The following is a 25,678-nucleotide window of genomic DNA, read 5'->3' on the forward strand; positions in this document are numbered from 1 at the left end:
TTTACCAATGTAACCCATTTGCCAAGCCTTATATTCCCTTTGTATATAAGTCACTCCCTAAGGTATGCCCTAGGTCAGTGTTTCCCAAACGTTTGACTCTGAAGGACCCCCACTGAATCACTACCGGAAGCCGGGGACCCCCGAGCAATTTGTACAATTTAAATTTCCAAAAATTAAAACAGTAATTTGCAAAAAATACACAAACAAGTATACACCAAACAAATACTTGCATTACTAAAGCTTTTCTTATTTTATATTGAAAAATATGCAAAAATCTAAACATTTTAATGGGTAGGATGGGGCTGCATCTCGGCGACTAACTTTTCAATGTTTGGTTTTATTTTGGAAAGTTGAATCCTTAAGTCAGATTCTACATTTTGCAAGCAAATTCTGTTCTTATTTTTAAGGTACATAAGATTTGGGAAAGCCTTCTCACATAAATATGTGGTGGGGAATGGAAGTAAAACCTAAAGTACCTTGTACGATAATTCAGGATAATATGTTCGATCTTGCACCCCAAAAAATTTGTCAGACTCAGAGACTTTTCCTTGAATGGAAGTTTAAGTGCACTATCGGTGGAGATTTCAATCAAACCGTTTTCTTCAGATGCTGTCAGCCCCATTAAATTGTCAATATCTACATTAAAAGGATCTTTAATCCAGTTTTTGCTTTCATCCGGAAGTGGAAAGTACTGACAAACTGCACCGCATATCTTGGAGAGGCTGGATAAAAATTTCTAAGACTTTGTTCAATAATTCATCATCAGCAGATTCCAAGAATGTCTTCAGGTTCTGAAAAGAATCAACATTTCTTTTTGTTAAGAGATGAGCCCATAAGTCCAACTTTTTTATCATTGCCTCAATCTTGTCTTCGACATTAAAAACGACTCCTTGCATACTCTTAATTGAGTGCATTTAAATAGGTGAGGATGTCTGCCATATATGCCAGCATAGCTAAGCAAGTATAGACATGTAAGTGTTCATCAAGTGCAAATGGAGATTCCAGTTCAGTGACAAAAACTCTGCTTTCATCTTTTAATTCAAAAAGCCAAATCAAAACCCTCCCTCGAGACAGCCATCGTACTTCTGTATGCAGCAAATGCTGATGATGGTCACTATCCATGGACTGACAAAGCTGTTAAAAAAGCCTTGAATTTACTGACCTAGGGCCAGATGTAGCTTGCCAAATACCGGTTGGTAACGTCCGATTTCGGCCATTACCGACCGGTATTTGGGATTTGTAATGTAGGGGGCCATAGAATTACAGAATCGGTAATTTTACCGATTCGGTAAATATACAGAGTCGGTAAAATACCGAATCGGTAAATTTACCGATTCTGTAAATCAATATGTAGGTGGCACTGTAATCAGTGCCACAGGCCCTTACCGAATCGTGATTTACCATGCAATACTATTCCATGGTAAATAATAACGAATTCCTGTGTACATGCACATCTGTGCATGTGCACCTGTGCCATGTGTGTCACATGGCACACAAGCCAGAAACAGGGGTGCAACAGGTTGTCAAAGCGACACCCTGTCCCCCTTGTAAATTCGGTATTTTTACCGATTCGGTAATTACCGAATCAGTATCTGCCATTGAATCCTGCGGGCTTCAAGGCCCAGAGGAATCAATGACAAATACCAATTTCAAAACTTTATTCAACAGCATGTCATAAAAGCAAATGACAAATACCGATTCTGTAATTACAGAATCGGTAAATACCGAATCATACCAATTCGGTATTTGTTACCGAATTTCTACCTACATTTGAATTACCGATTCATGAATACCGAATCGGTAAAATTCTGTATTTATGAATTGGTAATTCACATTTACCTACATCTAGGCCCTAGCGTTTATAAAATTTACAATTTTGACTGACTCATTCAAGACCTTTTTCCTTTTTTAATTCCTCTGGTATCTTCCTAGTGGCTAATGTTTCTCAATGAATGCAACAATGAAGCCATACAACTTAAGGGTTAATTTCCCTTATTCATGCTACAAGTCTAGTTAGTCTCCCAGACTTGGCATTTGCCCCATCTGTGCTGATTCCTATGCATTTGAACTACTGAATTCCATTTGACGTCAGAAAGTCATTGAAACTGCTGAAGACCTCTACAGCAGTGGTATGTATCAAATAGAGGCAGAACAGTAAATCTTAAAAAAATTTCCCCTCATAATTGTATCTAACGTAACACAGGAGACGATATTTATTTGCTATGTCCGTACTTTCATCTACTTGTAGGCTATAATGCAAACTTTTTCGATCAACTGTTTCTGTATGTTGTCTGAAATTTTGTCAATTCGCTTTTTTACAGTGTTGTTTGATAATGGCACCAAATTTAAATCTTTTGCTGCTTTTTCTCCAACCATTGCTGTCACCATGGCTTTAGCAGCAGGTACTATTAGTTCTTCAGCAATTGTATGAGGTTTTCCAGCTTTTGCTATGAGCATGGACACTTCATATGAAGCTTTACAGAGCATTTCCATTAACAGATCCTGTTGCAGTTTTCTTAATTATGTTTCTACTTTTTAGGAGCTCTTGCTCTTTATTATTGAAGAATTCTATGGATTTAGTCACATGTTCTTTATGCTTAGTTTCCAAGTGTCTTCGTAATTTAGAAGGTTTCATGGCCTCATTTGACAAAATGTCATAACTTAGCATGCATTGTGGATGCGGTTCATGTTCTGAACGTGAACATGTGAAACCCATGTCTAAATATTCAACATCGTATTTGTAACACTTCTTTTTCTTTTCACTTATATCACTTTGTTTTGAGCATAATGGCTCATCATTGATGTCTTCAGTGGCTTTCCGCTTAAGGTTAAGCCAGTGATCTATCTTCCTTATGTCTTTTAAGGATACCCACAAATGACAAGTCTATTTCACAACATCCATTTATTATGGAATCAATTTCTATCAATGTTATTTGGTGAACCATGTAGTAGACCTTCACTACTTCACCTACTAACTACAGGTTGCCCTCATCAGATGTTCCCAGACTACATATACTTTGTCTTTTAGAGATGGAGCAGCACCTGTAAGAAGATATTAACACTGTATCAACACTACTTTTGTTAAAAAGACAGACAACACTAGAAAATTATATGCATAGAGATGACAAACGTATGTACGCTGCTTCAAGATAATTTCATTTGCTCATTTTAATTGAGCATAACTCATTCATTTGACCTCCATAGTGGAAGCAGTCCATTGTTAATTTGCAGAGAGAGGTTCGCACAATAGTATGGGAGAATATGATCAGGGTTGGAGTTAAGCAAGAACACTTCAGAAAGTCATTTTGTCTGCTACACACTGACCGTAACTGTGTTGAGGTTGAGATTCAATGTACACCTGAGTGTCACAGAAGATTCCTGTGTGGTTTGCTGGCAGCCATGGGACATGGCATGAGCAACTGATGTGACATTGAGAATAGTTAAATGTATACACATACATGGCAACATTTTAGAAGAGGAAAGTGGTTTATTTAAAAACTGTTTGGGAGAACGTATTTCCACCATTTACATCTACTGAAGCAGTTTAGATGGAGACAGCCTGATTGGGTCCATTGGCATAGCCATGTATGCATACAGCAGTGTATTATTTTTAGTAGGTACAAGGCTCCTGCTCTCAGCCATAGCAGCGCCTCTACATTCTCATTTCAGAGCCTATGAGTGATGACCCTTCCTTGCAGAAACAGGTTGAATGACTGGATTATTAGCATGTTTACCTATTCACCATTTAAGTCTAAGAAGATCTAAAAATATTATACATTTATGAAGCATTTTATAATAAAGACATGCCCCAAGAATCAACAAATGTTGTGAAAATTCTAACAAGGTTGTGCACAAAGCGATGAGTCCAGCGTACAGAGCAAATTCAATGTCCATATTAAGAGTTCATCATGGAAGTGCAGGAGATGGCATATTGTTTCAGAGAGATCATGGAGCAATGCTATTCCAATTACCGTAAACACTTGTTAGACATTATCCTTAGTCACAGACAACAGAACAACATATTACCACCAAGGGGTGAGCAGTGCAGTTTAGACATATTTCAGAGAGCCCTTGCATGGCACCTGACATGACCATCTCCTGTTAAGAGGCCCACTGCCCCCGTCCCCTGCCAAAAACAAACTGCAAAGGCTACACAGAATAAGAGCTTGATATGTCCGAGTATGAAAGCTTGACAGCAGACATAATTTACCCAAGGCTTATGGAAAGTGAGTAATTGGACAGCAGCGCCAACATCCTACTGCTGATCCTGGCTGCATCTATTTTTACCCACCTGCCAAGTAACAGTAACCTATACACATGTGCCTTTCCACAGCAGCAGCCACAGACAAAAACTCAACATAAACAGCTCTGTAATTGCTTGATTTTTGCTCACAAATAAGTGTCACTTGTAGTCTTTGAATGTCACTCGAAATGTCATTGAAATTATGAAAATGTCATACATAGGCAATCTGAAACATTGGCAGCTATGTTACATGAGGCTGACATAAGAACGAAAGACATGTTTAAAGCATGCGCGCGCTTTTACTGTAAATGCAAGCATACACTTGTAAATAAAACACTCACATGTAGTTCAAGAGGGAGAAGAGCCCTCCTGCCGGTTGTACTCTCCTTTCAGGGCAAAAGGGGACATATGGTAGCAAAATGCCCTGGGTCAGTGTCACATAGGTTTGTGTAAGCCGCAAGCTCTCCCATACTTGCTGCCTCGGATTAGCCTCCAGCACTTCAGCAGTGCTCCTCCATAAATACCAGCATTTGTAAACAGCGGGAGGATGGTGTGTGCTGAGTTGCATGCAGGCTAAGTTTAAGGAGGCGTAATTGCAAGCAGTGTGGCAGCAAAATCGGTGGCAGCTTTGGCAAACATAAGGGACTGGGAGAGTTTAGGCCACCAAGTGCTAGGCGCTGGAAGCATTCCTACTCACAAGCGGAAGTGGTCAGCAGCAGTAGGACTGCTGGCATAGGGGGTACCTGCCTTCCAAAGTGGTTAGACTCTCTCTCTTCCCTCCCAAAAAATAATAAAAGGGGAACGAAGGAGTTGAGACAACTAAGGCGAAAATAAGAAAATTAAGGAACCAACAACTAACTGCATCCAAAAGCTCTTGGTGCATCAAGCGCGTGCTTCATTGAAATTATGAAAATGTCAGAGATAGTGGAGTGGTGTGGCTCACTGGTTAGAGGCGGAAGACCTGTAAGCAGAGAACGGCCCGGGACCAGGGTTCAATTCCCGACGCGGCAGGGTCTTGGACCAGGGTCAACGGACTCGATAGTTCTCGCTTCAGTGCCTACTCTAACCAGGGAACACACTCGGTAACTCTGGGCATTAAGCTTGCCTCATCTCTACAACGGCCCCCCACAGACGCCGGGGATGCCTGGTTTCACCCTGGAGATACCCAGAAAGGGACCATCTCACAGGGAAAACCGGGACGGGTTCCCCAGCGGTCTACAGCGCCAGGACACTCGGGTAGAGTAACAGTGCGCTTTACAAGACTCCCACATTAACATTTAGGCAATCTGAAACATTGACAGCTGTGTTACATGAGGCTGAAATAAAAAGCAAAGGCATTTTTAAAGCACAGGTGCGCTTTTACTGTATATATGCGTGCGTACACTTGTAAATAAAACACTCACATGCAGATCCAGAGGAAGAGCCCTCCTGCCGGTTCGAGGTGCTCTAATGCTCTTCAGCTTTGATACAAGAGGCACAGCTGCACTCTGCTTTCAGGGCAAAAGGGTACATATGGTAGCAAAATGCCCCAGGGCTGGCTGCAAACAAGAGAGGAAACGCACGCACTGTCGTGCGAGCGCGAGGTCGAGAAACGGCAGAAGCAAATAATAAAATAAAAGGTCAATCACCCTTTAGCTTGCACCTAAAGCTGAATGGGTATTGGCCAGCTTGTATTGTGGTTTCGCCACCCCTGCGCCAACATTCACAGCTCGTGTGCTGTGAGAGTGCATGGGTGTTTTGTTTTTCACTATGACTCCAGACTCAAGTCTGTCCTTCGGACCCCCTGAGAATGTGTCACGGACCCCTGGGGGTCCGCGGACCACAGTTTGGGAAACTCTGCCGTAGGTAGCCCGGTAGCCCACAGGGCTTGGTGCATTGTTATTAAAAGGTTGGACATCTACTTTTATTTTTTGAATGTCCTGATAGTGAAAAACTCCTAAATTCATTTTTCACTACTGTGAGGTCTACCTCTCCCATAGGAAACATTGGGTTGCCTCATTACATTTATTAAGTGCTAACATTTGATTGGGAACAGGTAAAAATGTCATGCTTGGTGTCCAGGAGAATGTAAGTGAAAATCCTCTTGAATGGCAAAGTCAGGTTTTAAGTAACGATTTTGTAAGTTCTACTTTTTGAAGGTTGGTATTTTGCTGCCATAACTATTTGGTGCCTGAAGCCTCTTCCTGGGTCACATGACTGGGTAGAGTTGGTAGCCGGACTTTGTTTATTCCAACTGGGAACAGCCCCGCCTGCAACTAAATAGACTGTGCCCTGCCTTCACACAAAGGACTTGGGACCACAGCATTGTTCACGCAGCCAGATTGGAGCGGGGAGGGAACTTCAAAGTGAATTCTGTAGAAACATCTCCTACTTCAGAGAAGGTACCAGGTATAAAACTAGGATTCTCTGACCTACTTTTCAGTTAATCATTGACCTGTGGAAGGACTCTCACAGTACTGCCTGCTGCTGTGGCCTGCTGTGTACTTCAGAAGGCTCCTTTGCTACACCTAGAAGGACTGCTTTGCTGCCTGAAGGCTGACTTGAACCGTAAGGGGCCTAAACTGCTGTTTGAGCCCTGTTCACGGCTGAACCAAGGCTACAATAGTGAGTCCAACTGCTAGTTGACTGGCTTCCTAATCAGAGCCTCAGGGATAGAAAAGTCTCCAACCATCTTGATCCTGCACCTGGTACCAGCCTGAGTGAGCCCTAACCTTCGAGTTGCGACCCTCCATTCAAGGTTTCTAAATTTTGGTGCTAACAGTGCCCAGGTAGCCAAAACTTGGATCTTAAAACCTTTTTGGCTAAAAACTGGATTAAGAACAGAAAGGAGGCTGGGATCAACCTGCTCATCAATGTGTGCAATGTGCATCGTCGGTCAGCCTGACTTCACAGCAATGTCCACTACATTCCGCTCTGCAGCTGCAAATCCTGTTCAGTGGTCCTTTGCCAAATGGGTATCCAGCATTGTGGAGCTCTCATCAGCTACAGCCTCCAACTGGAGAGTTTCAACGTCAAAAAACAAGCCAAGTACAAACATAGAAATATTCACTGTGACTTTGTCCAATGGCTCCCCAACGACTATGCCTCCTCCTCGAACACCAACTTGAACTTCTACCTTCTCAGAGATTTTTATCAACATTTCTTCTAATTCTGAAGGTAAGTGCTGACTGGACCCTATACACTTTTTGCATCCTACTTGCTATCCATCTCGGTCGGCCATGTTTTTCAACTTTGACCGAGTCTCGCATGACTAGATGTCGTTGTTTAGTGCATTGAGGTTTCTAGGTGCAAGTTTTTACCTTAAACTTAAAAAAATCATAATGTCAGGTCTGCTGATTGGATAATTTATTAAAATAGAATCTTTTTTACTAAATTGTTGTCGGCTTTTTCTTGTGTTTTGTTTTCACTGTAATGCAGTTTGTTTTCTTCATAAATCCTTTACTCGTTGCCTCTAAGTTAAGCCTGACTGCTTTGTGCCAAACTCGCGGAGGGTTAAGCGCAGAATAATTTAGAGACATTTGTGGCTCAGCCTAACAGGGATTGCAGTGGTTGCTTGAGTAGTGTTATTCCCTTCCACTCAATAACAGCCACTTTTCTCACAGGCCCCATGTTGTTCCTGAGATGTGCAAGAAGGATTGCGCTGGCACTAGATAGTGCAAGTGTCTCCTAGGGCACATAAGAATTTGTGCTTGACTTGCCAGCTATGTTGTGATCAATAAAGATTTTCAACAAAGTCTTTTTTCTTTTTCACTGTTCTTAAGTATTTTATTCATACTCATAGAAGTTGATTATTGCAAATATTGAAGGTTTGCTTTGCCTCAAAATTTATATATCAAACAATTGTGATTTTCCTTCCAACTTATTTTTCAATTGCGTTTCAAATACATTCCAATGCATTTCGGCTACTGGCCTTCATCAGGGAAATCTGTGAAACAAAATATGTGTCTATCACTATATTGTACATTTAAATGTTTTTAGCAGTGAACAACGTTTTTTAAAAAAAATCATCAACATGTTGTGATCAAATTCTTTTAAGATGACAGGTAAACTTCCACATTTTTTCTCCTCAATACATTTCACTGTATTCTGATTAATGTAACACATGGCTAATGCAAAACATATCCTACATGATCGGGATTCCCTCATTTTACCCATTTGGTTGAAAAAACTTACTCGCGTGTCACCCTTAGGATCACCGAAGTTGACATATGGTAAATTATAAGAGTTAATCGCGTATATGGACGCGAGAGTTAAATGTTAAACACGCGGCTGATGTGCTCGCTAAAAGGTTTTATCGTACGGGGAAAATGCTATTAGGGATGTTAGGTAAAATAAAACACTCAGACGTGCTGTCTGAACTGCTGTAGTGTTTAATCTTAGACGCGCGGTGGATAGGTACACTCGCTAAGCAATTTTAGCATTCGAGAGAAAATGCTTACCGCAATGTTTAATCATCTGAACGCTCGGACGCGCTATCTGAACTGCTGTTCTCACCGCAGCAAAGTCGGCGTGTGACGCGTATGGGTGTGGTTTACATGCAGGATTCCGCGCGCTGTAGTTAAAGGGCTATGCTGTTGTGGTTTAAAGAGCCATGAAGCTAATGTTAAAGTGCCCGGTAAATATCTTATACGGCACTATCTGCGGAGTTTTGTTATACCAACTAGGGAGACGCCACTATTGTGTATCATATACAACCTACTGCTACATTGTTGGACACATGTATCATAACATTTGGTAACTAATAATCAATTGCAACATATTTGCTCAGCACAAATCAACAAATGGTGATTAAATCTGAAAAATAAATGAATCATAAGTAGCAACTAAATTCAGTCCGTTCATTCATCCCATATGGGCGAAAAGTCTGCAGATAGTATATCCAATGGTTTTCACGTTTTAACAACACCTTTCTGTTGTCTGTTTCTTCATTTTTTTCCACAATTTCCAATATGCACGCTTTAATCTGGTTGATTTGATGGTTGTGTTCTACAAAATGGGCGGCTACTGCTGATTTCAATGCTTTAGTACGAATATTGCTTTTGTGTTCGGTTAACCTTGTTTTGAGTTTGCGTTCTGTTTGTCCGACATAGGCTTTACCACATGGGCATTTCATCATGTAAACAATATTCTTGGTATCGCACGTGCCGTTAACTTGTAACTTAATTCTGTTCCCTTTCATAGGGTGGGCAATGGTATTGCCTTCCATAATGTTATTACAATTACTGCAGTTTTTGCACAGGATAGTACCTTTGTATCTTGCGTTGGGTTTCATACTTGTAACATTCTTGATGATTTCTCCTAAGTTTTTGGCTCTAGAAAAAGCAAATATAGGTTCATCAATAAAAATGTTATTGAAATCAGGTTCGATTTGTAGAATTCGCCAATGTTTTTGGATGATTTTCTTAAACTGTGGGCTGACTGTGGAATATTTGCTTACACATGTGGTTTTGTTAGTTTTTTCAGTTTTTGGCATAGAAAGTAATGTTTTTCTATCTTTAGATTGTGCTCTTTCGAGAGCTGCGTTTAGCACTTCATTTGGATATCCTCTTTTTTTGAATTTATTTAGAATGATTTGAGTTTGCGCCTTTGATTCTTCAGGGTCTGAGACAATCCTTTTCACTCGTAAAAGTTGTGAGTATGGTAGGTGTTGTTTGAGGGGAGTTGGGTGGAAGCTCTGGTAGGTTAACAGGTTATTGCGATCTGTGGTCTTGGAGTAAAGTGTTGTTTCGAACTTATCATTCGTTTTTTTAATGGTTACTTCCAGGTAATTGATTTGACTGTCATGAATTTCGTAAGTGAACTGTATTCGTTGATCTATTTGATTTAGTTGTGTGATGTTGGAGATCAAGCTTTCTCTGGTGTCTTTCCACAATAAAAAAATATCATCAATGTATCGTAAATATAGGCGCAACCCTTGTTGCCATTGTTCTTTTTGTAGGATGTGGTTGGTTTCATATTGATGCATAAATATATTCGCATACGAGGGAGCTGCCGGATTTCCCATGGCTGTGCCTGACTTTTGTAAGTACCATTTGTCTTCCCATCTGAAAAAACTATGCATCAAGGTGAAGTTGAGTAGTTCCATCAAAAATATTTTCATATTTTCTTCATAATCCATTTGAAGCAATGCTTCTTCTACTGCTTCTTACCCCATAAGGTGGGGGTATGGAGGTATATAAAGCTTGGACATCAATAGTACACATGATTATGTGTTCTTCTGGGTCAAGTTTTATGTTGTCAAGTTTAATCAGAAAGTCTGTCGTATCTTTAATGTAAGAATTCATGGTGATGACATACGGTTGAAGGTACTTGTCAATTAGTTTACCCACTGGTTCTTGAGTGCTCCCACATGTTGACACTATGGGGCGACAGGGCGGGTTAATGGAGTCTGTGAATTTTTGGTGTCAAATAGAATTTCGGTGTTTTTGGATACTCCATGGTTAGGTATTTTTTCATCTTATCATCTACACACCCTTTGGTTATGCCCTCTGCAATGATACTCTGGAGTACTGTTTGTATTTCTTTCGTTGGGTTAGTGTTCAGTATCATATATGTATTCTCATCTTGTAAATGTAAAGCTGCTTGTGAGTTGTAATAATCCTTGTTCATGATAACAAGAGCGCCACCCTTATCCGCTCTTTGACAAATGATCCTAGGGTTGTTTGCTATTGTTTTAAGAATGTCAAATTCTTTTTGAGTTAGGTCCTTGACTTTGGCTTGTTTTCGGTAATTGATTTTACTCAAATCCTGTTTGACTAATTGCTCAAACAAATCCAAGGTCTTATGGCTAATAGGGGCCATGTAAGTACTTGTGGTGGTGAGACCCTTGAGGGAATCTTCCTTTGCCTTTTGAGTTTCTCCTACAATGTTACTGAAAAAGTGTCGAAGTCTAAGTTTTCTCATAAGTTTGAACAAGCTGATGTTAACTTCTAGAAGGTTAGTGTGCGCGGTAGGCACAAATGACGTTCCTTTTTGTAGAGTTTTAATTTGTAATTTAGTGAGATTAACATCTGAGATATTGATTACCAAGTTGTCTATCGATTCTTCTTCTCGTCTTTCTTGGTCGCCGCCTGGTGGGTTTGTGGGGGGTCCTTCTCCCTCTCTTGTTCTGAGTTTTCTTCTTGACCTCCTGGGTCGTTTCTTGTACTGGGGCCTGCTTCTCTGCTTCTAAAAAAGGCTGCACTGTGGTATTGGAGTTGTCTGTTGACTTGGGTACTGTAGGTCTTTTTCTGGATGTTTCTGACGTACCTTCCGTGTCTGTAGAGGATGTATCTGTTTGTTGTGTGTATGGACGGCTTTGTCTTTTTCTTGCATACACTTCTGCCCAGTTATAAACTTCATTTAGTTTATAATCGACGGTGTCTCGACGATATTTACGTAGTTTTCTTTCGTTCACTTCAGTGTGTTTATCCAATTGGGTCTTGATGTCATCTAATATTTTGTTTAATTCTTCTGGTGTCGTCATTTTGCCTAGTTCTTCTTTAACTATGATTATGTCTTTCTCGAATTCTTCTAGGATTTGGGACAATTCTTCGATGATCAGCAGGATTAAGTCTAAGGAGCACTTATTAAGAATTGCGTACCATTTATCGGTGAACTTTTTTGAGTTTTTACAAAGGGATGGTTTCAGTGATATTCTCAGTCCCCTTGAGATTCTGGACGCCTTATGGTATCTAACCATTGTGCTGGCATGTAGTCGCTGGTTGATAATTCTACATGATAGGTACAAAAGTTGTTTCACTTGTTGATCTTTAGATTTAGTTGTGGTATATTCGATGGTTTCTTCATGGATTAGTGAATATATTTTAGATGATTCCTCATTCGAGTATGCAAACGTATCTGCTTTGGTTTCCGTGAGTTTGGTGATTTCATCGTACTGCATGTTGCTTGAGATGCGTGCTACAGTCACTGAGCAGGTGTGGATAAAATACAATAGATAGTGGCCGTGCACTGCGTGTGATTATCCGAAAAGTTTAGGATGTGAGTCGTGCTCCTTAGGATAACTCCCCGCTCAGGAGTTCAAAGTAAACAAGAAGGATTGCGCTGACACTAGATAGTGCAAGTGTCTCCTAGGGCACAGACGAATTTGTGCTGGACTTGCCAGCTATGTTGTGATCAATAAAGATTTTCAACAAAGTCTTTTTTCTTTTTCACTTTTCTTAAGTATTTTATTCATACTCATAGAAGTTGATTATTGCAAATATTGAAGGTTTGCTTTGCCTCAAAATTTATATATCAAACAATTGTGATTTTCCTTCCAACTTATTTTTCAATTGCGTTTCAAATACATTCCAATGCATTTCGGCCTACTGGCCTTCATCAGGGAAATCTGTGAAAACAAATATGTGTCTATCACTATATTGTACATTTAAATGTTTTTAGCAGTGACATATGGTAAATTATAAGAGTTAATCGCGTATATGGACGCGAGAGTTAAATGTTAAACACGCGGCTGATGTGCTCGCTAAAAGGTTTTATCGTACGGGGAAAATGCTATTAGGGATGTGCCCACTTGTTATCTTTTTTAGTTCTTAAAATTCACTTTATCAACCAGAACATTTAAAATAAATGTTCTTGTCCGGTTGGACAAAAGCATACTACTAATCAGGTGTATGATTAATGATTTTTGTATGTTATCTTGTCCACATGTAGGGACCACTGTTTTTTGTAAATAAAACCCATTTTGCATACAAGCAGATGTCCAACCTACAAGATCTCCATGTGCACACCCAACCACAGATTACACTCAGGTCAGAACAACATACTCTTTGGGACCTAACCCCTGTCACTGTACACTTTCCATGTGGTTCATGAAGTATTTGCCACCTCACAAAAGTATCTAAAGAAATCACTTTTGACCCACATATGGACCCACATATAGACCCAGAGGAACCATACAAATTGCAATTCAAAAAATGGCATATATCTTATTCACTGTCGCTGTGCTCTCTGGTATGTGGGGATGACCAGCAGACCCATTAAGATTAGAATAATTGAGCACAGGAACAATATCAGGTGTCAACAAAGTACCACAAAGATGTGTTCCCACTTCTTAGGAAAGGAACTCAACACACCCCTGATGACCTTAAATGGACCATCCTTGAAGCCAGCAACCAATGGGACAAACAAACCCTTTTCCAAAAGAAACTATGTTGGGTCTTATGCCTTTTTACCCACACAAATGGTTTGAATGATGAGAAACCAAGAAGTGAACTTTAGTACTGGGTACTACTTAAGAGATCTGTCACATTAATTCCACCCACATTTCCCCAGGGGACAGGCTGACATCCCACGTAGACATCACCTTCTGTCCCCATTGGGTCTTGCTATCTATTGTAATGTCCTCTCGGGTGCATACTACCAGGTCCCTGACAAAAACACACTCCTGTTTGCCCCATGATTTTAGACACCTAGCTGAATGGAATGCATTTAGTGCTCTGTATGCGTTCCATCTCTCTATCCAAATTGGTTGCCATTAGGGCTTTGGCATGGACACTGCAATAAGCCATTTGCGGCCTGTTCATTGTCTTCCTGGGTATCAGGTTTACACGGAGAGATTCTTAATCCTGGCATTATACAAAACTCCACAAAAGTTCTTGATTTTAGGATTCCTCTGTGGCACCTTACTTATTCTGCTACTATGATCATTTTATTTCTCTGAATACAGGGTCCAGCTTTCTGAATCAAGATGGCACCCGCCTTTTTCGTTAGGCTGGTAGCCACACCACATTACATACTTCCTACGTGGCCGGGCCCATGACTTCCCTTTACAACCATGAACTGCCATGCTATACACAACACCAGAGTGCATGTGTGTACGCCACTAAGATTGCCCAGTTGTTCCTAGGCCAATAGTGATATGCTCCTCCTATGTGACGCTTTGGCATGCAATCACGCTGAGCTCTGCACACCTGTTGCACATTCTGAGGTCTCTTTAGAGCACTATTTAAACTTATCAGCCCTCTACTCAAAACCTTCAGGTGGGCAGAGAAGGGATGGCCCTATGCAGTGTACCATGCGGCTGATCTGAGATTTTGAAGTGTTTTTTATTTTGATTGCTGAGACTGGCTTACTTTCACCACTCCCGCTACTGTTATTTACTATGAGTTGCCATGTATGTTAGTTTCCCCACAGGAAGGCATGAACCTTTGCCTCCCCTGAGGGATCCATTCACACAACATTTGGGTAAGTTTACCCGTTACATCTCCACCTTGATTTTAGCATGCTTACTCGACAAGGCGTTCCCTATGATGAAGCATGACACCCTTTGGGGGTGTGTGAGGGCATTCAGATCTCATCACTCAGATCCCATCTGTATCCAAGCGGTCTCCTCCATGGATCCCCCTGTAACACAACCACCCCCTCCTTCTCTCCCAGGAAGAACCGCATCCCACAGTCCATTAATACACATATTAAGATCTAATGCAGACAAGGGCATCCATCAGGCCCTGGTGCTCCTTGATTTGTCGGCCGCGTTCGACACGGTTGACTATAACATTCTGATCAGCCGTGTCGAGCAGGCCGGCCTCAGGGGCCCCGCACTGAACTGGACTGCCCCTTTCATTACAAATCGTACACAGTCAGTGAGATTAGGGTCTTTCACAGCCCCCAGGATGTCATCTACCTGTAGGGTCCCCCAAGGTTCGTCACTCTCCCCTTTATTATTTAATCTTCATCTTCGCCCACTGATTCATTCTTTAAAAAACTATAAAATCACCCTTTACAACTATGCTGACAATCTTCAGTTAATCATCCCCCTAAACACCCCAGACTCAGCCGCCGAATGCTCGGCCATAATGTCACACATACAGAGATGGATGACCCTAAATCATCTCAAACTTAACCCGGGCAAGACAGAATTGATCTTGCCTGGGGAAAGCGAACTGAGCTGGGGCCAACATTTTTGGCCAACCGATATGGGAATCCCTCCCACAAAGACCCACTCGGTTAAAAGCCTAGGGATCACACTTAACGAGGATCTATCTCTTAAAGGACAGGCAGGAATGGTGGTCTCTTCTAGTTTCTTTCAACTCAGAAAGATTAGGAAAATCGCCCACTTTTTAACACACTCTGCACTCATTCAAGTACTGATTGCTCTTGTCCTTTCCCGTTTGGATTTTTCTAACAGTCTCTACTTGGGCCTTCCAACTGGCCTATTAAAACGCCTCCAGATGGTCCAAAACCAGGCGGCGAGGCTCATCTGGAAACAACCCAAGTGGCAATCAATTAGGGCTGGGCTGGAAAAACTCCACTGGCTGCCTGTGGCTCAGCGAATTGCTTTTAATGCAGGTTGCACCACCTTTAGGGCGCTCCGTGACATTGGCCCTATATTCATTAGGAAGTCCATCACTAACTATAAACCTCAGCGCAACTTACGCTCAACACATCTAAGCCTTGCAAATGTCTCTTCATTTAAGAGGAAACGCCAGGGTGGCAGCTGCTTTTACCATCTGGCTGCCTCTTTTTGGAACGCTCTTCCACTTTCTATTAGACAGAGTAATGATTTACTGGCATTCCGAAAGTCTTTAAAAACGTGGCTTTTCCAACAGGCTTACGCTTAGAATTGTGTTTAGTGTCTTGTACAAATAGCGCCAAGAAACCCAAGGGTGTACGTTGCGCTCTAGAAATAGTTATTAACATAACATATTAACATAACATATACTCAGCACACACATTCACTCTGCAAGCACTCCTCAGTACTGTAGCCTTTCTGTAGTGTGCCACTTGCAGGCTCACCTACAGCCAGCGCACATGTGTTCTGCACAATAAATGCCCTTTATGTACGATTATCCTCACAGTCACACATACACCCAGTACATATACTAACCATGCACACCCTGTATTGTACTATATCCTTCATGTACTGTACTCCTTGCAAGTACACATACACCCAATACATGCACTCACCATGCATGCACTGTACAGCATTGCTCTATCCCTGTATCGTACCCTTCCCAGGTAGGCATACAACCAATGTAGAGTCAGCTCTTCTACACTGCACATCACTTCACATCTAACTGATATAGGCCAAGGGTGAATTAAGCACACAGCAGCATAACCTTTACAATTAAGTAAGGCCTGTAGGCCTCACTTCAGTGACGCAGCATAAAAATTAATTTCCACTGCTACTGATCACTACAAAGTATGCTGCCAACATCATGTTCTCTCTGCTTAGCTCCTTTTAAAGGCAGTAACCTTCTATCACTATGATGGTAGCACTTTGGGTGCCCCCCGGTACAACAAGCCCACAAACCAGGAGACAGGCTTATGATGTAATGGTGCACACACACAACCGTGTTTACCTATGACAACACACATCAGCATTAGGGATTCAGGCAACAGTGCAGTTGGGCACTCAGGGCAGGGACACACATCTATTACCATACAGAGGACTTTTCCATCCCAAAATACCTTAGTGGTCGACCTTTGTCATTTGAGGTTGTCATTTAATATTGAGTACTACTGCTGGACCCCAGAAGTACATGCTAGAACAGTCCCAAGAATACTGTCAACAAATCAAGTTCAGAAAGAGTATAGAAGGATGTCCATTTGAGGATGTCGATCAGTAGACATTTGTGAAATCCCATGCATTCTTTGACAATCCTGGTGATCTCAGTGCTTGCTTCTCTTCATAGGCACTGGATGCACATCTACTGTTTTATTATTTACTTTTGTTGGAAAATAGGGTACTGGTTGAGGGGGTTTAAACCCTACTCAAACAGCAATCACCATCACTGTCAGGGTGAAATGCAAGAAAACCCCAAATTTACTTTTGCTTAACCATCTGGTAGCTTGGCACAAAGCAGTCAAAATTAATTAGAGGCAATGTGTAAAGTTTTTATGCAGCACTTGAAAACAGTGATAAAGTTGAAACACAACACAAGATGAGTCCCAAACCAATTAAGAAAAATAGTGTAAAATGTAATAAATTATTTGAGACCAAAACAACAAAATGTCCAATCAGTGGAACTGGAAATATGCAATTTCAAAGTTGTAAGTAAAAACAGAGTCTAAAAGCACAAAATGTCAACTGTGTTTATTTGGTCATGCAAGACCGGGTCAAAGTCAAGGGTTGAGGCTGACCACAATGGAGAGTGAACCGGAGATAAGGACCAATTTAGGCCTGCTGAACAAAAGTACCTTAAATCAAGGTTTACAGAGCATTGCAAGATCCCTAGTTGAGGATGTGTTGCACAGCATTGTTTCGGAGGAGTTGCAGGTCTGCGATGCTGTGCCGGGTCAATGAACGTGTGTCTGAGGAGACTGTGGGCTGGTATGCGATGTCTGGCGACAGGAATGCATCATGCTGCTGCAGTTCTGAGGTGGCTATGAGGAGAGGCTTCTTGCTGCATCGGTTCTGCTTTACAGAACTACAGTTGAGCTAGTTGAACATCTTCAGGCCCCCTTCCAAGGTTCCAGGACTGGATTGGATTGGCATCACTTGAGAGGTAGGACTCATCACAGACAGTGTTCAAGAGCAGGGATCAAGGGGGTTGGAGCCTTTACTGTTCCTTAGGTTCTGATCAGGAGCTGGCCAACTAACCCTTGGACTCACTCTGGTGGTCCTTGGTTCAGGATGCAGGTCAACCTCCAGAGATATCACAAATCTCCTGCCTCCCTGCCCTGGCCCCATCTTGTTTGGGTCACAAAAGACAAGTGTCAAACCCTTTGTGAGTATGATCAGGCAGAGCTTTGGAATATGCAAGTGTGACAGGTGACAGCCCCCCCATCAAGCCATAGATGGCAACTGCTGTCAACACCTATTGCCCATTGTCTCACTGTCTGAGAGAAATACACAATGAATATCTGCCAGCTACACCCAGTCATGTGGCTCAGGATCAGCCGCTGCCCGTGGATGGTGTTACGGTGGGGCAGGAAGGCAGGGAGCGGCAGGGTGGGGGCAGCTAAAAACCGGCATATGGATAATTGCAGGTAAGTAAAGAATTTAATTAATAAAACGCATTTCGTAGTGCGCACTGCATCACATTTTGCGATGCAGTGCGCGCTACAAAATTTGTTTTATTAATTAAATTGTTTACTTACCTGCAATTATCCATTTTCCGGTTTTTAGCACCCACCACCCTGCCCCTCCCCCTCCCCGCCTTCCTGCCCCACCGTAACTCCCTCCACGGGCCGCGGCTGCTCAGGATACAGGGTTCAGGCACCAAATAGTTTGGACAAGACAATGCCAACTTTCTAAAGTTATCCTTTCCAGAATTGTGGCTTAAAATCCAACTTTACCATTAAAGAGGTTTTTAAATTACAATTGCTTGGGCACCAAACTTGAGATTTCTACCTGCTGCCAAGTTATCACTTATTAAATGTAATAAGTTAATACAATGTTATCCGATGGGAAAGGGAGGCCTTGTAGAAGTAAAAAAAATAATTTAGGAGTTTTACACTACCAGGACATGTAAACGTTAAAAGTATATTCTAAAACGTTTAAATGCACTGCACCTTGTCCTTCTGCCTGATTAGGCCTTATTAGGGCCTACCCTATATGTGACTTATATGTATCAAAAAGGAAGGTTTAGGACTGGCTAAAGGTTTAATTTGCCAGTTTGAAATGGAGGTTTAAAATACCTCACACAGGCCCCAATGGCAGGCCGGGGTCATGGTTAAAGGGCTACTTAAGGGGTTGGCAAAATCAATGATGCAGGGCAAAATAGTAACATTTAATATACAGGCCCTGCCTACATGTAGCACCACTTTACTAGGGACTTACACGCAAATTAAGCGTACCTATTGGGTGTAAGCCAATTCTACCATGTTCAAAGGATTGAGATAAGCACTGTAGCACTGGTTATGTTATGTTATTATCATTTATTTTGCGCACAGATGCTCCAGCTAAGGAGCGTCCTGGCGCAGGGAAAAGGTGAACATAACACAACGCAAAAAGAAACAGAGAAATACAGAACTCCGTGTGAAGAAATTAAAACAAGTGAGTTTTCACGGCCCTACGGAATGCTAATAGATCCTCTAGCAGGCGGATTTCCAAAGGGAGGGAGTTCCAGAGAGCCGCAGCTCTCACACGAAAAGAACGACCGCCCATCCGGCTAAGCCTGAAACGTGGGATAACCGCAAGAGATTGCCCAAGAGATCTAAGAGAGCGAGTCGGGACATAGGCGGATAAAAGATTATTGAGGATCTCAGGTGCCGATCCTTTTAAGATTTTAAAAGCAAGGCTAAGGGCCTTAAAGTGAATTCGACTTTTAATCGGTAACCAGTGTAGGGATCGCAGGGTATTGGAAGTGGGACAGGACCTCGGCAGACCCACCACTGCTCTCGCAGCAGCATTCTGTACTCGCTGCAGGCGAATGATCTCAGATTGGTTAACTCCCAGCAGGAGCGAGCTGGCATAGTCCAGCCGGGAGATAATCGTCGCTTGGATAACCAGCTGTCTCGTCGGGGCATCAAAAAATTTGAGCACCGGCCTTAGCCCACGCAGGACACCGAAACAGCATGCCGCCACTCTCTTAGTATGGGTAGTGAAGCAAAGGGTGTGATCTAGCCACACTCCCAGGTTCCTAAGTTCCATCACTGGTGTAGGGGCCGGCCCTAACTCCGGAGGCCACCAGACGCCTCCCCAGCGGTCCGCTCCCCTCCCAACGATCATCACCTCAGTTTTTTTCGCGTTCAGCTGGAGACAGTTGTTATTCATCCAGCTGGCCACCTCTCTCAGCCCATCTCAAAACCTGGGGGCATCCTGTTCGGCATCCCCGCTGATCGTGACCGCTAGCTGCGTGTCGTCGGCATACGAGACCATGGTTAGGCCCCATTGCCTGGCGACATCAGCCAGCGGCCGCACGTACAAGTTAAAAAGCGTAGGACTCAGCGAGGAGCCCTGAGGGACCCCCAGGTCCAGCTGATGGAATTTGGACTGAAAAGGAGGGGTGGCAACGCAGAAGGAGCGATCGCTAAGGAAGGAACGGAACCACTGCAGAGCAGAGCCACAGATGCCAATGTCCTCCAGGCGGTGCAGAAGGATGCGATGAGACACCGTGTCAAAGGCAGCGCTAAGGTCTAATAAAATAAGCGCTGCCGTTTGACCTGCATCCAACACACTCCGCAGATGTTCTACCATTGCCAGAAGGGCAGTCTCCGTGCTGTGACCAGCACGGAACCCATTCTGCGTGGGATCGAGGACATTGGCCCGGGCCATATGCTCAGTTAGAGCCAGGTTGACGTGAGCCTCCATGACTTTGGCCGGCCAGGGAAGCAATGAAATCGGGCGGTAGTTTTCCGGTTTTAAAGGATCCAATGATGGTTTTTTCAGGATCGGGGAAACCACCGCCTGCTTCCACTTGGCAGGAACCGTACCTGAAGTCAAGGAAAGGTTTATCAGCGAACACACCGCAGTACGCCCCTGAAAAGAGGAATCTCTAAAAAGGGCAGGTCTAAGCGGGTCCGCAGGAGAGCCAGACTTGACTCGTTGTGCCAACTTGACAAACCCATCCCAGGACAGAGTAGGAAGAGAGTATAATGCCGGGCAGCTGCGAGGGCCATTCAGCGGGATGAGTGGCAGCGTCGTGCTGGGGAACGACTGATAAATGGTCTTAACTTTCTCCAAGAAGAAAGCGGCCAAGGTCTCGCAATGGGAGGTAGAACCATCCACTTGCGGAGCTGCTCTCTTAGCCATCAGATTTTTGAGGGCTTTGAAGATGGTCTTCGATGGATTGTGGCTGTTACGGAATTCCGTCGCATAGAACGCCGCACGGGCTCTACAAATAGCTCGATGGTAGAGCTTGACGGAAGCCAAATACACGGTTTTTTTTACGACATCATACGTCTTCCGCCACTCCCTTTCTGCCCTTCTACATGAACCCTTCAGGGCATGGAGGGCACTGTCATACCAAGGACTCGACTGCCTGGAGCTGGATTTACTTGAGATGATAGGCACCAGTTTGTCAAGCGCCTTGGTAATCCAGCTGCAGAATTGGTCGTAGCCCGAGGTGACATTAAGCAGGGGGCCTAGTGGCTCTTCAGCCATGATGTGATGTAGGTCCTCTAGCCTGAGCTTATTCCAGTGCCGCCGAGGGATCCACTTAGGAGATGGAATAATAGGGGTTTCGGGGAGAGGTAGCCAGACGGACACCAAAAAATGATCAGTCCAACCCAATGGAGAAATAGCCAAAACTTGGACATCCGGTAAGTTAGTAAAAAACGGGTCCAAAATGTGACCAGCCACATGTGTAGATTGAGTGACAAGTTGGGTCAGCTGAAGGGCCTCCAGATCCGCCAGAAAACCACTGATAGCCGGGGTCTGTTGATTGTCAAAGTGGAGGTTGAGGTCACCTAGGATGCAAAAATTGGCGCAGTCACTAGCTAGCGTACTAACCGCCTCAGGGAAAGCTCCCCTTAATGCTACATCACTGCCTGGGGGGTGGTACACGACCATCCCAGACAGCGTGAACTGAGGACTGATGGTGATCTTAAACAGGGCGCTTTCGCACCCAGCAATATGTAGACCCGTCCAAGTGCACACAAAGGTGGATTTTATAGCTAAAGCAATACCTCCACCTCTTGACAGGCGGTTCCACGTAAAAAGTGAATATCCTGGAGGGCAAGCCAGATTAATTATGGCTGCGTCTGTGTCCTGGAGCCAGGTCTCAGTGATGATAAACAGATCTGGCTCCTCGTCGGTGATAAGGTCCATGATAGACAGATGATGTTTGACCAGAGATCTGGTATTAGGATTTAATATACGCAGACCATGAACACGACACTTGCTCAGCTGAGGCACACTTATGCCTTCCGATAGAGCTGCCGAGTTGTCATAGTCCCGGATACCCGCTGGCTGGTCGAGCGACCATCCTTTGCAGGCACATTGATAGGGGCCACACAAGGGATGGTTCGGTGCAGAAACGCATCGTGGAATGGACTGCCCAATCGCCCGAAGCAATGCACTGGTGTAGACAATCATCCTATCTCCCAGAAGGTGCTAAATGGGAGGGGCCCGCTGCGCCCAGCGCGTCCTTAGCGCGGACGGGCGCAGACTGGCAAGACTCTGGCAAGACTCTGGCAAGCGACGGCGTGCGACTGCGCGTTCCCGCTGCGCGGGAGAGAGCGACTTTAAATAGGCGGAGAAATGGAGGGAGGAGCGCAGGGACGCTCCAAGATGGCGCCCGCCGAAAGACCAGCGTCCCAAGCCAAAATGGCGCCGATCCCCAGACCACCCACAGAACCCGGGTCCACCAAAACGGTGGTGTAATTTCCACAATTATATGCAGGTATGAGGGGGGGGGAGAGAGCCCAACCAGTTCACAATTAAAACTGAACAAAACGAAAAATAATAGCCAGTAGTTCAAAAGCAAGTATAGTTAAAACTAAGCGCATACAAACCGCGGCGCGGTAATGCGGCACCTTTTAGCGGTGGTAAAGTGTGCAGAGTCCTAAAGCCAGCAGAAACAAAGTCAGAAAAAACCAGGAGGTTTGAAGACAATAAATTGAGGGAAAACTATGCCAGGGATATCAGGTCCAAAAATGTTGTTATTTGTTCCTGACTCCCTCCTCCTGCGGTGACTTAGTTTGACACTGTTGCTTATCAATTAGCAGCAGTCAAGTGGCCATGTGGGAGCACAGGGTACACACTTCACTCTGATAGTGTGGAGAGAAAAACCGGTAAACAACTTTTTGTCGGACCTTTTCGAGCAAAATGGACAGGCTGGCGGAAAAGTGAGTTGGGTAATGAAAAAGTGATGGGGCTTATGGGAAATGGGCATTCTTGGAAAAAGTAGGCAGCGTGTGGGGAAAGCACGTAGGTTAAAAAGGAAATGGGCCGAATCAGGTCAGAACTTGATTGACAAAGAGAAAACAGCCAGTCTGAGGAGAAAATTGATATACTTGAGTGCAGGATGGATAAACTGGCATAGCAGGAAGACTTGGGAAGAATGGCCAGATAGGGTGAAGTGGATAGGGTGGAGTGTAGAAACATAAAGAGGAGAAGTAAGACCAATAAGAGGAAGACCAGGCAGAGAGGGTATATCAGGAAGGCTGGGAATACGGTTCAGGCCAGGAGTGATACAACACCATGACAACGACCAGGACCACACCACCAGTAAGACTATGAGGACAATGAAGAGGAGGACTTCGAACACCAAGAACACAAATAGGAAAAAGACAACAAGAACCAGGAAGACCAGCAGGAATAAAAGAATGAAAGGAAAGGCATGGAGACCAGAAGGAGGACATGTACAGAGAAGAACAAGATCTTAAGGAGCAGGGTCAGGTCTGTGACCAGGTGGGCACCAAGACCAGAACCAAGATGACTAGAAGAAAGTCCCAGCATAGATGAAGGTGGGCCATTTACAAGGGAGTCTGCAGGTGCAAAACACTCGTAAGACCAGAATTTACCCTACTCCCAGTGTATCGGGGCAAGTCCTTAGTTACAGAGGTCAAGCCTTTTGTAAATGATTCTTACGTATGTGTCATCTACCATATCCCAATGAAATGCACCAACCTTATTTATCCACGTTAAAGAACTGCCAGGAGTGCAGATAAGTGGAGTTTTGAGGACCAATACAGATTATTAAGGGACTGTAATAGCTGTTTGAAAGACTCAGAATGTCAGCAGCGGATAGGAACTTCAATGCTGACAGAGAAAGCTCAGGTAAAGCTTCCAAACATTCCTATTTTATGTGTGAAGCCTTCAGCCAAATATGGCATTCTAGTGAACAATGCATCCTGATACTCATAGTTCTCAATTTCACATTAGAATTTTGGATTCAAAATTACAACTTGTTAAATGCTATTAAATAAAATTCCAAACTGAGTGACGGTGTCATGCATGAATGCTACTTGGCAGTTATTCTAAGGGCCAACAGGGCTATCTTAAGGGTTAGCCCTAAATGACAGTAGAGGAGTTCTGTGGGATAGGAGAGGATGTCTGGTACTGGTCAAATGGTCTGCAGGCAAGTGAGGGCTTAGAGGGTCTTTGAAAATAGGCATATATTCTGAAATAGAGCACTATGAGAGACAACTGAAGGCTTTTATTATTGAGGGATGTTGACAAAGGGAATAGGAGTACTTCAGGGGTTGAAAAAACAGGCTCACAATTACATGAGGAGCAGCAGGGCTGAGAGAGAGGGAGCAGTAGGGTTTGAAGGCAGACAAAGATGCATGTCAGAAGGCCAACAGTGTGTTTTGGTATGGTAGGCTGTGAGTGTAAAGGCTGGCTAGTGTGAGGATAGAGGGGTAGGATGGAGTGCTCAGGGCAGAATTCAGAGTTAGTGGTTAATGGGTAGAAAAGGAGGCACTAAGAGGAATTTGAGAGCTAGCAAAATGTTTTTAAAAATTGGCTGACAGGCTTTCAGAGAGCCAGCAGATTTTCCACCAGTAGGCTGGGGTGAATTTTGAGGTCTAAACATCAGCAGAAACACCCAGAGCAGTGACAAAAAATGGGAGGTCAGAAGGCTGGCACGGGGAAAGAAGGTTGAATGACATGAGAGTCGGATGCTAAAATGTGTACTTTACTAAATTATGCATTGACACTAGCACATGTTAGTTTTTGCTGTTTTTCCATGGTGAAAATATACATACCCATGGAAGAACTACTTCTCTTGTTAATAATGGGTATATTCAATAGTCTTTAACGTTAGGTGTTTAGGAGATTTGTGGCGCTCATGTGGAAATACACTAGTTTGTAAATGTCCATGTACTTTCCTTGGGTGCTTGCAATATCTATGGGAGAAGAGAACACCCTACTTCTCTCTACACAATCCTGGGATTGAACAAAATTAACAATAACGATCGCAGCACACCCTCTTATCACATCAAAAATAGTTTTTGCACAAAAACATAAGACAATCCATTGGGCTCTTGAAGATTTCTTCTTTCTTTATAATTATTTTCAACTCCAATCCCTTATGTCATGCCAACGCGTTTCGCTGTGGTTAAGGTAACCCACCGGCTTCTACAGGGCTGGAAATGATACAAGAGGCGCTTTTACAATATCATTTTCCAAGCGCTGTATGCATTAATATAGAGCCCCCACATAACCAACATCCCTCTGCCTGCAATACTATACAACTCTGTGAAGCATGCATGAAAATTGTCTGATATTTCCCCTTGTGATTCACTGTTTCCTTTAAAAACATTCACAAATTATATGATTCCATAACTCAGTTTCTGCATTTCTCAAGCATACATATTTCCAAATAATAGGTTAAACCAAAATTACATGGTGTATAAGTGACCAAACATAGTCTAATACCAGCTTAGACCATTGTGTCATTTAAGATTAGATTCCCCATGTGTAAAAGCAAAAATACTACATCCAAAGACGTAGTTACCTCAACTTTACATTACTTCGTTGTACCTGATATGAAACAGATTGATTTGAGACACCATTTAAAAACCTGACAGACAAGGCAAGGTCAGATTCATTGCTCATTTGCTCAGTAATTAGAATATTAACATGACAAATCCCTACATTCT

The 25,678-nt window shown here is 43.2% G+C and overlaps 2 protein-coding genes across 5 annotated transcripts in view; one reads left to right on the forward strand and one right to left on the reverse strand.

The window, feature by feature from the left end:
• LOC144772893 (uncharacterized) overlaps nt 1-25,678 on the reverse strand; it is an 80,751-nt gene that overhangs the window by 54,506 nt on the left and 567 nt on the right. For 2 of the 4 annotated variants that reach the window (XM_078657564.1, XM_078657565.1), the window contains one exon: nt 5,894-12,572. The exons of the other annotated variants lie outside the window; for them this stretch is intronic. In XM_078657564.1, coding sequence (XP_078513690.1) covers nt 9,054-10,361 — 1,308 coding nt within the window. In that variant the 5' untranslated portion in view covers nt 10,362-12,572 and the 3' untranslated portion in view covers nt 5,894-9,053. Of the gene's footprint in view, nt 1-5,893; nt 12,573-25,678 lie in introns of those variants that run through there. 4 annotated transcript variants of the gene reach the window in all.
• The window catches only part of LOC144772894 (acetylserotonin O-methyltransferase-like), a 755,766-nt gene that overhangs the window by 28,503 nt on the left and 701,585 nt on the right, over nt 1-25,678 (forward strand). The gene's annotated exons all lie outside the window — the stretch shown is intronic.

Source organism: Lissotriton helveticus, chromosome 8, assembly GCF_964261635.1.
Source record: "Lissotriton helveticus chromosome 8, aLisHel1.1, whole genome shotgun sequence".
Classification (NCBI taxonomy): Eukaryota; Metazoa; Chordata; class Amphibia; order Caudata; family Salamandridae; genus Lissotriton; species Lissotriton helveticus.